Source organism: Amblyomma mixtum, chromosome 7 (genome assembly GCF_055824585.1).
Source record: "Amblyomma mixtum isolate Tamu chromosome 7, ASM5582458v1, whole genome shotgun sequence".
Lineage (NCBI taxonomy): Eukaryota > Metazoa > Arthropoda > Arachnida > Ixodida > Ixodidae > Amblyomma > Amblyomma mixtum.
The window spans coordinates 58,542,257-58,555,692 of NC_143018.1; the positions used below are offsets into that span (position 1 = coordinate 58,542,257).

Consider the following 13,436-nt stretch of genomic DNA (forward strand, 5'->3'; position numbering starts at 1 on the left):
TCCACAAGAACTGAAAAACTCGCAATTACTAAATACATCATCCTTATGCAGCATGTCATCCTTAACAGACTGCGAAATTACGCGGAAGACCGCGACCTTCTTCCACCAACAATGTTTGGCTTTAGGGCTAGCTATAGCAACGATGGCGTTTCGTTTCTTCGTATGGCGTTATTTGATGACCATCGTCGTCCGAAGGCGGCGACGATGGACCAATCCGCAAGGAGAGGAGGGGGTGTGACGTCGAGGCCGCGTGGCGCGTGCCAGCAAGTTTCTTGGAACGCAGCAGACGGACAGTAGCGAGCCTACGTGTCGGACGCAGGCAGCTACGGCTCTCGTGGAAGGTAGGCGCTCCAGAGATGTTCGAGGTTGCGAATCCTGGCAACTCGGACGAGAGAAGGCCTGATGTCTGACTCCCGGTTTCTGTGCAGGATGTCTCGGGCGAATCATCCTCTACTCGTGCAGCGGTTCTCGGGTACCTCGATGTCTGCGCTTCCGCTGGCATCGAGGCACCCCTACCGGCCTAAGTGAGCCGCGCCATGTCCACGTCATCGGACCCTCCTGGCTGCCTGCCTGCGCCCTACATTGACGTCAGCGTCCCTCGCTGAACGTTTAGGTAAGGAAGCAAGTTTCTCAATCTGCAGGAGGATTTTATTTTCAGCGTATAGTGGAGAGTGCTTTCTTGAGGTCCTTCGATTTTTCGCAGTATGTCTCGCGCCTAATATTCGTGTCTTCTCCACCGTCTTTTTCCATGCTTCCTTTTTGTGCATTCCGTTGGGCAGTTGTGACAAAACTGATGATTTACCGTACGGTTTATAGAGGGTTTACGTCCCAAAGCAGCTCAGGATATGAGGGACGCCGTAGTGAAGGGCTTCGGAAATTTCGACCACCTGGTGCTCTTTAAAGTGCACTGACATCGCACAGTATACGTGACTCGAATTTCATTTCCGTCGAATTTCGACCGCCGCGGCCGGGATCGAACCCACGTCTTTTGGGTCAGCAGCCGAGTGCCATAACCAAACGCCACCGCGGCGGCTATGAGCATCGAGCATTAGGAATATCGAACGAATATTGCGTCGTTAGCCATCTTCGCTTCATCTGGTACAGATTATCCGTTATATCTAGAAATCTATTCTTTTGATATGCCAACGTATACAGAGCAAGATGACAGTTTGACCTCGATTAATTTGCCTGTAATGAACAAATTAAGATTCAAGCAGTCATGGTTTGGGGAAACAAAGATCGTCGATGCCAATCCCTATGATGGGCTGTGCTTTGATTTGACTTATAATCACAAGCTCGGTAACGCGCCGAATAATTTGATAGCACTCCGAATATTCTGCGCCAGTTAGACGGTTCACAATCTGTGTACGAATAGCATCACCTACTGGTCCCACTTGACAATGTGTTTTATACTAAGGCGACCTTGAGTAATGCGTCTTCTAGAGCTAACGATTTTAATCTCAAACGCAGGCGCAAAAGTAGTGCCTGCACAAACGCAGTGTCTGTGTTTGTTGTGTCCATTTCTTGTCTTGTCAGCGTTGCTACTGCGCTGCAGTACTGTGTTCGAAGTACTTGGGAATCCACTTTAATCAGCCTGTCTCTGAGAGAGATTCTATGTGGAAGAAGGTGGCATAAGGGGTTAAACGTCTCACAGCGACGCAAGGGCAATGAGGAACGCCGTAGTGGTTAGCCCTGGATTTAGACCACCGGAGATCCTTCGGCGTTCAGGAGCCACCCAGGTGCCCATGTGTGCCTTAGGAACAACCGCTGTGGAGAAAGAAAGTGGTTTAGTAAGGAATGGAGTGAGTGAGTGAGTGAGTAGAAACTTTATTGATTTATAAGATTTAGCCTGCGGTGGAGGTCTTCTTCAAGTCTTCTCTTCAAGTCTTGAGGTTGCCTCCTAGCCTTGGGTGGTCCCCTAGTCCAGGGCTCCACTGAGTCTGGCCACCTCGCTTGCGTGTGCTATGAGTGCCCTTTGGGCCTCTAGCTCGCAGCTGGTGAGCCGGCTCTCCCATTGCTCCGCACTTGGTGTGTCGTGTTTGTGGAACGATATGTTTCTGTCGCATTCCCATGTTAAGTGGTATAGTGTTGGCCTCGCTTCGCACCAAGGGCATGTGGCGCGGTATTCTGTCGGGAACATCTTGCTTAGTATATATAAGTTGGGGAAGGAGCCTGTCTGTAGCTTCCGCCATTTTGCGGCTTCTTCCTTGCTTAGCTCTTTGTGTGGTGGGGGGTATTTGTATCTTAGCCCCCTGTATAAACTTAGTGTTTCAGAGTACCCAGCCCCTAGGCTAGTCCAGAGCTCCTCCGGGGCTTGTGACCCCCCAGCTCGGATAGTAAAAGCCCTCGAGCTAGTTCGTCCGCCCTTTCGTTGCCCCAGACCCCCGCGTGGCCTGGTATCCAAATTATGTTATGTTTCTCTCTCCTCCCCGAGGGTGTCCCCTCGCTGAGGATCCTGAGTGTCGTTTTGCCTACCCTTCCTTTTGTGTAGTTTCGACACGCTTCTTGTGAGTCTGTTAAAATATTCAAGGGTCTCCCCTTTCTATCCCCCTCCCTCATTGCTAGGGCTATCGCTATCTCCTCCGCCTCTGCTACATTTGATGCCCTGGCCGTGAGGCTCGTTATGTGTTCTCCCTGGTGGTTGACGACTACCGCCACCATTTTATTTCCTCGTTCACCATAGTACGGGGAAGCGTCGGTGTATACCGTGCTGTCCCTGTGCCCTATTGTTTTTTCATAGTATTCTGCTCTGGCTCTCCTCCTGCTGGCATGGAGGTTTGGGTCCATGTTGCGGGGGATGGGTTGTACGCTTATGTTTCTTCTTAGTGCGTCTGGTATGTTTGCCCTGTTGTTGTGATGGTTCTCCGTCTCCCGACCCAAACTAGTCAGAAGTGCTCGTCCGGTTCTTGTGTCGCTGAGTCTTTGAAGTTGTGCCTTTATTTGGCATTCACTCAGCTCTTCAAAAGTGTTGTTTAGCCCTAGTTGCATTAGCTTCTCGTTGGACGTGTTCCTTGGTAGATGTAAGGCTATCTTGTACGCTTTGCGAAGGATAGCTTCTGCTTGCTCTCTTTCAGCTTTGATGGTTACGTGGTATGGTAGTGAGTATGTTATTCGACTGACTATCAGGCTGTTCACCAGTCTGATTGTGTCTTCTTCCTTCATGCCATGCCTTTTGCTGGCTACTCTATTTATCATTCGGCCTACTTGCTCCGCCGCTTTGCGTAGCAGGCTGAGTGTGTGGCTGCATTTCCTGCTACCTTGCAGCCACATACCGAGTATTCTTATCATTCTTTGTTCCGGTATGTTCTGCCCTTCTAGTTTCACCTCGAGGTTAGCCTCTGTAGGGTGCCTTCCTACTCTGAGAAGTTCGGACTTTTCGGTGGAACACCTTAGTCCCCTCTTCTTCATGTATCCTTCAATGCAGGTGGCTGCCGCTTGTAGACTTTCTTCTTTGCTTCCTAGCGAGCCTTCGCTGGTCCATATGGTGATGTCATCCGCATACATTGCGTGTCTGATTCCTTGTATCTGGCTGAGCTCTTTGGCTAGGATGATCATTGATATGTTGAAGAGCACTGGTGATATCACTGAGCCCTGTGGAGTTCCCCTGCATGGTGTTTGAAAGACCTCGCTTCGTAGGTCTCCCAAACCCACCGTTGCAGTTCTGTTTGTGAGGAAGCTTCTCACGTAGTCGTGTGTTTTCTTTCCGCAGTTGGTGGCGTTGATGCCTTCCATGATTGCTGCGTGGGATACGTTGTCGAAGGCCCCTTTGATGTCCACGGCCATGACTACGTTTTCCCCTTTGCTTGGCATTGTTTCTAGTACTTCTTCTTTGAGCTGAAGCAGCACGTCTTGGGTCGATAGATGTTCCCTGAAGCCGAACATGGTGTTGGGGAATGGAAAGAAATTTCCGACGATTATGTCACTTCCTTATGCGAAATTTCAGCGCACCTCATCAGCTGTTTCAGCTTTTCGACAGATTGAGGCAAAGAGTTCGAGCAAGACGCATGTACAATTTCAGACAACTTATGTTTCACACATATTCGTTCAAGATACACCACTAACAGTTCTTGTCATAGGTGTACCTGTAAGCGCGATTCAGGCGTCCACTGACGAAGGGACTCACTTATGCGCACTTCCTTTCCTTAAAATGATGGACTGTAAAACGTGGTCAGCGCCAACGCCGATAAATACTATGAACGCCGACGGTCTATGGCTTCAGTGCCCCATTTCTGGCACAACGGTGCCAGTGATAACGCATGCAGCGCACATCTGTCGATACCGCCACACGTAGCTGAAAGCACGACTGAAGTGTCCACTGTTTCAAGAGGGCAGTTATGCGCTTTCTTTGTGCTTTCCAAGCTCCCGCTCCTTTGGTTTCGCAGCTTAAAGCGCGACTAATATGTCCACTGCTGGTTACGTGGGACTACGGCGACGCCGCGAAACAAGAACGGGCGCACGATCCCCAGTGGTGAACGGCGGCGGCTATGCGTTTCGGCTCAGGCGGTGCACATATCGAGATCCGCCGCCACCGATCCGAGTACCCGGGTTCGAACCCGACCGCGGTGGCAGCGTTTGGATGGAGCGAAACGCAAAATTAGCTGCAGTTCAACTACTGCTGAACCTGGTTAGAGAGCGAAAGCTATGGCGTATCAGGCAGCTATAAGCGGCCTGGAGTCAGTAACGTTCAGTGCATTCTGGACAATGAATAGGCAGCCCGCCCGCCCTGCCACGCACCCTGGCAGGTGGCAGTTAATAGTTGGTTGCGAGAGTTCTCTCACCGTTGTCAGCGCTAACGGATGCAGCGCACATCTCTCTCTCTCTCTCTCTCTCTCTCATCGCCCCACGTACCTACAAGCGCGAATCTGGCGACTACTGACCCTCGCAGCCAGCTATGCGCACATCTTTTCCTTAAAATGATCGGAGTTCAAAACGTCAACGCCTACGCTAATGAACACAATGAACGCTGATGGCCTATGGCTTCAGCGCCGCGTTTCTGGCACAACGTTGTCAATGTCAGCGCATGCAGCGCAAATCTGTTACTATCGCCACGTAGCTTAAAGCACGACTGATGTGTCCACTGTTGCAAGAGGGCAGTTATGCGCCGTCCTTCTGCTTTCCAAGCTTCCGCTCCATTGGTTTCGCAGTTTAAAGCGCGACTGAGGTGTCCACGTCTGTGTACAAGGGACGAAGGTGACAGGGACGCCGCGACAAGAAACGGGCGCCAAAGGGCTCCGCTCAGAAATTTGGAGGATGCTTATGCCCCGCCTTCAAGAGCGGAACACGGCAGCGTGTTGGAGCGTTTCCACGCAGTCGCCATCGACCGTTCGGCGCGTCGCCTTGCCCGTTGGAAAAATCGCTCGGAGTCACTCTCTAGGACACCTCTCGAAATTAATTTATCGAATAGACGCTAAATTTTTCTTACCATCATCAGATATTCGCTTTTCATTCTGAGCATTTGACACTTTTGAACTCCCCTTGTTTGGTTGGTTAGTTGGTTTTTGAGGAAGGAAATGACGCAGTAACTGTCTCACTTGGTGGACACCTGAACCGCGCCGGAAGGAAAGGGATAAAAGAGTGAGTAAAGAAGGAAGAAAGAGGTACAGTACTGGAGGTCCCCGGAACAATTTCGACCACCTGGGAATCTTTAACCAGCATTGACATGGCAGTGCACACGTGCGACTTATGCGTTCCGCCTCCATTTGAACCCGAGTATTTCGGCTCGGTAGAAGAGCGCCATAACCACTGAGCCGCCGCGGCGGGTCCCCCTGTTTTCAATTTGAGAGCGCAGCTCTTTGGCGCACGTTTCTGCGTTTCGCGGCGCCCCCGTTGTCCGTTGTATCCAGCAGTGGACACGTTAGTCGCGCTTTAAGCTGCGAAACGAATGGAGCGGGCGCTTGGAAAGCAGAGGGAATGCTATAAATTGCTAAATTCGTTTTTGATAAAGGAAGTAGCATGCCTCACATATCTCGGTGGACTCCTGATGAACCGAACTGTAAGAGAAGGGAGGAAGGTGGGAGTGAAAGAAGAAACGGTGAACTGCCCTCTCACATCCCAATTTGCTTTAAGCTATGTGCCGGTAGTGATGCATGTGCGCTTCATGCGTTGTCATTGACAACGTCGTGCCACAAACGTGGCGCTGAAGCCATGGGCTGTCGGCGTTCATTGGTGTTGACAACGTTTAACACTGCGATCATTGTAAGGAGAGGAAGTGCGCATCGCTCTCTGGGTCAGTGGACACCTGAATCGCGCTTATAGGTACTACGTGGGGTGATGAGGGAGAGATGCCGGCTGTATGCGTTAGCGTTGACAACAATAAGCGAGCCTTTGCGATCAACCATTAACTGCCGCCTGCCAGAGTGGCAGGGTGGCTGGGTACTTAATTAATGTCGATATAAAGACACACAGGAATTTCTTACCACTTATGCGTGAGAACAACCCGCTCCTCTCGCTCGTAGCGCCTCCCATGGCTGTAACAACATTGTGAAATACTTGCCCAGACCTCGTCTCTGAGAACCAGGCACGGGGGCAGCAAATCGAGCATATATCCGTCTATTTCTCGTACCACAAAGCTTCCTTCATGAGAATCAAGAACTTTTCGTGGAATGTTTCTTGTAATATGTGTGAAAAAAAAATTGAGGGGGCACTTTACTGACCTAAAGTGTGGTGAGGCGAAAGCCTTAATTAAGCGAAGTGTTGCTGCTTGTGTGATGTGTGGTTAAGATGTTAAGCTTCGCCTCTAAGAGTGGAACGCGACCGCGGGTTGGAACGCTGCCAGGGAGTCCACAGAACGCCATCGCCCATTCGGCTCTACGCCTTGCTCCACGCTAAATTGGTGTTTGAGGAAAGGAAACTCTCTCTCTCTCTCTCTCTCTCTCTCTCTCTCTCTCTCTCTCTCTCTCTCTCTGATATCTGGGTGGACACTTGAACCTCGCCGTAAGAAAAGGGTGGAAGATGGGAGTGAACGAAGACGCCGTATTAGCTATACACGCCTTTGTTCATTGCGAACCTTCGAGCTGGCATGGCAGAGTGGTTAGAGTGCTCGTCTCGCACTCCAGACACCCTGGTCCGATTCCACAACTCGACCAATTTCTAACTCGGCTTTATTTATTTATGTGGAATGCGCAGCTGTGGCAAATCTTGGCTCTGACGGCTCACGCGAAGTGCGGCTGTGGTGCGGGTAGTGAGGCTCTTCGCTTCAAAAGGGCAGGCGGTGAGGCATACGCAGAGCATTGGAGCGCGTGGATGACCTGGGAGAAGGGGTAGGGGAGGGGGAGGGTTCAGAACAGAAGGTAAAATAGTGGAAGGGAAGGCTGCGCGAGCCAGTGCGCGAGGTAGCGAGGACGTGTGGCCGAGCCAGACGCCGTTCGATTTTGGGGCCTAGCAGTCCAGGCGCGCCGACAGTCCTGGGCTGCCTTGGTTTATGGTCGCTGCCCCAGGAGCAAGCTGGGCCTTGTGAAGTGTTCGAGCTTTTCGAATCCGAGGTCACGGCTTAATAAGCCGTGTTGTGCTGACGGTACTGACCTGACCTGACAGAACCGAACCAGGACGACTCGACGCGGTGCCGCCGGACTTAGCCCTATTCGAACAAAGCACCATTGCCGGCACCGCGACCCGACCGACCACTGCGGGACTTCACGAAAATGTGAGCCATGCCTTAGACGTGTTCATATTTTGTACCTTTCAGTGCGAATGTGTTTTATATCGCGTGCACGGTTCGCAAACGTCTGTTACATCTTTAGTGTGCACGTAACGCATCCACGGGTGTTGAGGTTCGCCGCAAACGGGCACGACGTTTAGCGAGAAGGCACCTCATTGAGCTGTAAGCGTTGTGGATCAGTTAAGTACTGGTGAGCCGTCATGACATGGCTCCTTCCCTGCACCCTATATAAGGACAGTCTCAGACGAGCGCCTGCCTGGGAACGTGGCCTCGGACGCGAGCCTCACCCGCGCGTCTATTTGCCTGTAGTGGTTGTGACGGGCATGTTATTTGCCGCTAGTGCACGCTCCCAAGGTGGTCGAACTCTTTCTCGCGCCACGTGATGCGCTGTTCCGCCTCAGCCATACATGACATTGGGGTGAATACCTTTAACACGTCATCGAGCCGCGCAGCAGCGTGTGCGTATGCATGCGTTCCCCTCCGCCGCTGTACGCGCCTCCATCGAGCGTCTGCGGTTGCCCGTGGACACCGGTGCAGTGCGTATATGGTTCTGTGATCCACGATAATGTATCGCCTCTGTCCTCCGCACCTGCGATGGTTGGCACGTGATCGGCCGGGTCGAGGTTTGGTTTGTGGGGTGTAACGTCACAAAGCGACTCAGACCAACGCTGTAGTGAAGGGCTCCGGAAATTTCGACCACCTGGAGATTTTTAACGGGCACTGACATCGCACAGTACACGGTCCTCTAGAATTCAGACTCCATCGAAATTCGACCGCCGCGGTCGGGATCGAACCCGCGTCTTTGGGGTCACCAGCTGAATGACATAACCACTGCCAACCATTTGCCTCAGAATGTTCCGGATGGTGTCGTACGATTCAGCGATTCATGCTAGCTACATTAGAGCCCTAGCTGATTAGAGCCTAGCTATAATCGGAGGCAGCGTATCATGCGCAGTTCAGGTGTCCACCAAGACAAGTGAGACTGTTGGACTCTTTGCTGCAGTCATTTCCTTTCCTCAAAACAATTTTAGAGCCCAGCTCTATGGCACCCGTTTCTTCGTTTGGCGGCGTCCCCGTCGCCGTTGTCCGTTGTAACCAGTACTGGACACCTTAGTCACGCTTTAAGCTGCCAAACCAATGGAGCGGGAGCTTGGAAAGCAAAGGAAAGGCATAATCGTGCCTCAAGCTACGTGGCTGGCGGTAGTGAAAGATGTGCGCTGGTGTGCGTTCGCATTGACAACGTTGTGCCATTTTAAGAGAATGCGTATAACTGGCTCCCTTGGTCAGTGGACGCCTTAATCGCAATTATACGTACGTGGATAGGTATGCGGGGTGATGAAAAAATTCAGAGGGGACTTCTACTGTGTAAAGTGCGTAGGGTCAAAAGCGTTTACCGCACCGCTCTGACTGCCTCTCTGGCACGCCTAATTAATGATTAATCAGGAAGTAATGAGAAAATACAAATTAATGTATTTACAAATCAATGTAATTACTAAATACTAATTACCTGCTAATTAATGACGCTTAAGCTTCGCCCTTAGTAGTGCAACGCGAGAGCGCGTTGTCGCGCTGCCGGGGGGTCCAAGGAACGCCACCACCCGTTCGGCGCGATACCTTGCCCGTTGGAAACACCTTTGAACGCAACGATTTTTGAGGACAGGAAATGGCGCAAATTCGGTCATCTCGGTTGACACCCGAACTGCACTGTAGAGGAAGGGAGGAAGTTGGAGTGAAAGAAGAAAGAGAAAGAGGGGCCCTGATGAAAATAAAATTATATTTTAGGGAAGAAAATTGCGCAGTAACTGTCTTACATTTCTAGGTGGACACCCGTCATCCAGGCACTGGATATGGAGGCCACAGTTGGCACAATTCCAGCCGGCGGACGGACACCGCGAGAATGGGCGGACACCGCGAGTATGAGCCATTAAAGGCTTTCGCCTTAATATGTGGGCTGCAGGCATTGGCAACGTTGTGCCAGAAACGCCGTGCTGAAGCCATATACTTTTCGTGTTCATTGTGTGGTGACAAGAATGCGACATTGGGAGAGGGGCAAGTAACTGATTTTTTTTAGGGTTCTTCCATCTGAATAACAGTCCAACTTCACATTTCTCGCGACAAATATTGGTGATTATCTCAGCTGCTTTTTCCTCAAAGCACTGTCATCCTTTGCTCTCACATGGGCTCAGCAATGGCAGGTATAAAATGGGGACGGAGGTGGAGTCCTGGAGATGTACTACACAGTGAACGCACTGCCTTGTAGCATGGCCCATTATAGTTCGTTTTGTTTTGCCAGGTCCGTGGGTAACTTAAGCTAACTGTATGGAACCAGACGTCGTGTAATTTTCGCACCTCAGCCTGAGCACGTGTTGCCGTCTTTCGCAGCATATGCCGGTAGTGGTTTATGCTAGTCGGCTGAACTCGCTCATAATTTAAAGTACGCACGCAATGGACATTGATATGACGAGGACGACAAGAGTGGCAACAATAAGGCGGCACTCGTCCCATGATGCATTGCGCGTGCTGCAGCGTGCGCTCTGCAACGAACGGGACGATTGCTGGTTCCCCGTTGGGCTTCGGGTCTAGGGAGCTGACGCCACAGAGAAGAAGACTACGCTGACTGGGCACACCGGGACCTTCGTCTCCAATGTGGGCCCGTCCATGGCTTAACCGGATTGAATCGAAGACAACATCAGGCTGCTAGAGGGTCGTGCCGCCCCCTGCCGGCACGAGCCAGGATCGGCGAGCCACCGTCAGAACGTCGGATTTTGAAGCGAAAAGCTTCACTAGGCTAGTCAAACTCGGGTCTGGCGTATGCTCCGTGATCAGAATGAGCCCTAGCTGCGCATGCGCAGAACCGAGGGACGTCACAGGAGAGGCGCAATATAACAAACAAACAAACAAACAAACAAACAAACAAACAAACAAACAAACAAACAAACAAACAAACAAACAAACAAAGAAACGAAGACAAACAAAGACAAACAGTGCGCCAGGAAACTCCATCTCGGTGGACACCCGAACCGCGCCTTAAGGGAAGGAAAATGAAAATTTCTTCTAAGGAAAGGAAATTCCTGTCTCTCATATCTTGGTGAACACCCGAAAGGAGTGACGTCACACGCGGCACAAATAACCCGAACCGCGCCGTAAGGGAAGGAAACTGAAAACAAAATTGGTTTTAAAAAAAGGAAACGACTCCTGACTCTTTCATGTCTCGTTGGATACCAGAACCACGCCGTAAGGGCCTTAAGAAAAATGAAATGAAATGAAAATTGCTTTTAAGGAATGAAAATGCCTGTCTCTCATTTCTTGGTGTACATCCGAAAGGAGTGCACGCCACAGTACATGTCACTAAAGCAACCTTCTAAGACAACGCCATATTCACTACACGCGTGGCTACACCGGAACGGTTCGCTTTATGAAAGGTCCCCCGACAAATAAAAAACCCCTACACAACAGTACCCTTTTCCAGCTGTACTGCAAGTCTCGGCACACAAGTGACGGGACACACCGGAGCGTTCGTCTCCAATGTGGGCCCGCCCATGGCTGAACCGGACTGAATCGAACACCACAGCTTCCTCCTGCCGGCACGATCCAGGATCAGCGAGCCATTGTCAGAACGTCGGATTGGTGTTCTAATTTCGATAGACGCGCCTCACGTTTGTACAGCGTGATATTTATAAATAACTTGTGGCGCGGAAATCGCTTTGTTCATAATGACTGACATAGTTATAAAGTGACGAGGTCGCATCATTTAGCCACTTGATGTCATTTTGTGCGAACGAAGTTGCCTCCGCATGTCGTCACATGACCAGGTTATCACATGACCTGGCAAACCGGACGACTTGCGGTTAGGTGATAACCTGGTCGCCTTTTGAAAGGTCCCCCGACAAATAAACACCTACACAACAGCACCCTCTTCAAAGCTACGGTGCAAGTCGTGGCACGTTATGTAAACGATCGAACTTTTTGCTGCATTTAGCTACTGTTCGGTGTAGCGCTTCGTGCCGCCTCCGCAGTACACTTATGTTGCTTGTTACAATGCTCCTCAGTGGTCCTGCGGCATCTTAATGTTGCACACATCCCTAAGCAAAAAAACATTGACACAGACTCGTAATTCAGCCGAACTTTAACGCAGGGCGAAAGCTGCGTGACATATTTAGACATTTAGAAAGGTTAGACATTCCTTTCTGTTGTTTTTAATTTTATGTTGCTTTTAGTTTGTTCATATTTATTTTTATTTGTTTTCTTTTTGTCTTTGTTATTCTTGGTTTCATTTTTATTTTATTTTTTGCTTTAATTTTAATTTACTTTGTGCTGCGCTGCTTCTCAAGGTCGTTTTGCACACTCACATCAATTTGAAGAACGGGAGCAGTAGCGTTTTCGCCATAAAATTCCGCCTCTGCTGTACCTTCCGGTTGCCACCCCACCGTGACACCATCAATCTGTGGCTTCTATGCAGACCCAATGGCGCGCCACCACATGGTTTGGAAATGTGCGGGCACCCTTCACCTGCACATCCACCGCCACAGAAAAGCCGCGTCGGATTATGGGCTGTGTTGTCCAGCCAGCGGTCTGCTTTTGAACTGAGGCCCACCTTCGATGGCAAGAATGGAGGAAAGGTACACTTCTTCCCTTTTTTTGCAAAGCGCTCCAAGACACATTGCTCTGATGTGGATTGTGCGGTGCCGAGAAACATGTTGCGATATATTGAAACACGGTTTTTGTTCTAGTGGTTATAATCTAAATTTCGAATGCCTTTTTTGGTATCTGCATAACGCATCCGGTTGTTTAATGAGGGCCAGGTGCATCCTTAGTGGTTGGCTGGGCAATCACATGGGTAGTGTGAACCTCACCTTTTTTAAAATATGCAATGCACACGTGGCAGGTTGCAAGGACAATCCTCGTTGTTGGCTGTTTGTTCACCGAAATGTGAGGAATCGTGATGTTAATTGTGCACATGTTTTACTGAGTACGTTGTGCCGAGAAACACGCTGCGATATAGTGTAGGACTTACCCTGTCTCCATGAACGCTGTTCCATGCGGGGCATAGTGTGTCTGTTATGGACGTGACGATGGTGGACGTGAGACGGTGGTAGCTGTAGGCCTTTTCTCTTGCATGACAATGTGTAGAAGAGAATTTTCATCTCGGTGTTGTCTGAGCGCACCCGTGGCTGCGTGCTTGTTCCCGACGACCGAGGATCCCGAGGCGCCAAGTTTCCTCAAATTCCGCGGAACCTAACATTGTGCCTTAATTACAGCCTACAATACTGCCTCCGGCTGTAAACTTTAACAGATGAACGGGGGCATAATGCCATGTTATTATTTATATCAAAAGGTAGAGACACAAATATCCTGCCCATGAAAACCAATGGGGCCATTAAAGCCTTGCAGTTTTAGCCCAATAATAGCTTGACAGGGTGTAATCTCTTATATACAGAGCGGCCAACTCACATGCGAGCCAATGTAATCTTTCAATTCCATTTTAGATGTCTGGCAGCATAACCTACCAGCACAAAAATATCGGTACCAATCTGCCACGACTGTTTGCCTCTTGGAAGTAAATGTAGGCACGTTTAGTGAATGCACAGATGACTAAGCAACGTGCCTTCGAGTCATGTACTGAGGTGTGCGTGTATAATTTTTATTATAACCATGTAAATTACACACCCCAATTAAGCGAGTAGCGAAGTAAATTTTCGGGAAATTTCCTTTGTGCATGGCATGCAGTCTTAGTGCCATCATGTGGCACACACTGAAACCTAAAAGCGCATAGTACGGT

The 13,436-nt window shown here is 50.1% G+C and overlaps 1 protein-coding gene across 12 annotated transcripts in view; it reads left to right on the forward strand.

Moving 5' to 3' along the window:
* The first annotated feature begins 204 nt into the window (after positions 1 to 204).
* Positions 205 to 13,436, forward strand: part of LOC149336182 (uncharacterized) — a 64,790-nt gene continuing 51,558 nt past the window's right edge. For 8 of the 12 annotated variants that reach the window (XR_016284175.1, XR_016284174.1, XR_016284169.1 and 5 more), the window contains exons 1-2: positions 205 to 341; positions 429 to 12,276. Coding sequence is in view for 1 of the 12 variants with exons in the window: in XM_089552711.1 (XP_089408837.1) it covers positions 12,257 to 12,276 (20 nt within the window). In the remaining 11 variants the exon portion in view is untranslated. The remainder of the gene's footprint in view (positions 342 to 428; positions 12,277 to 13,436) is intronic. The other 4 variants (XR_016284172.1, XR_016284168.1, XR_016284170.1 and 1 more) reach the window with 4 other exon arrangements.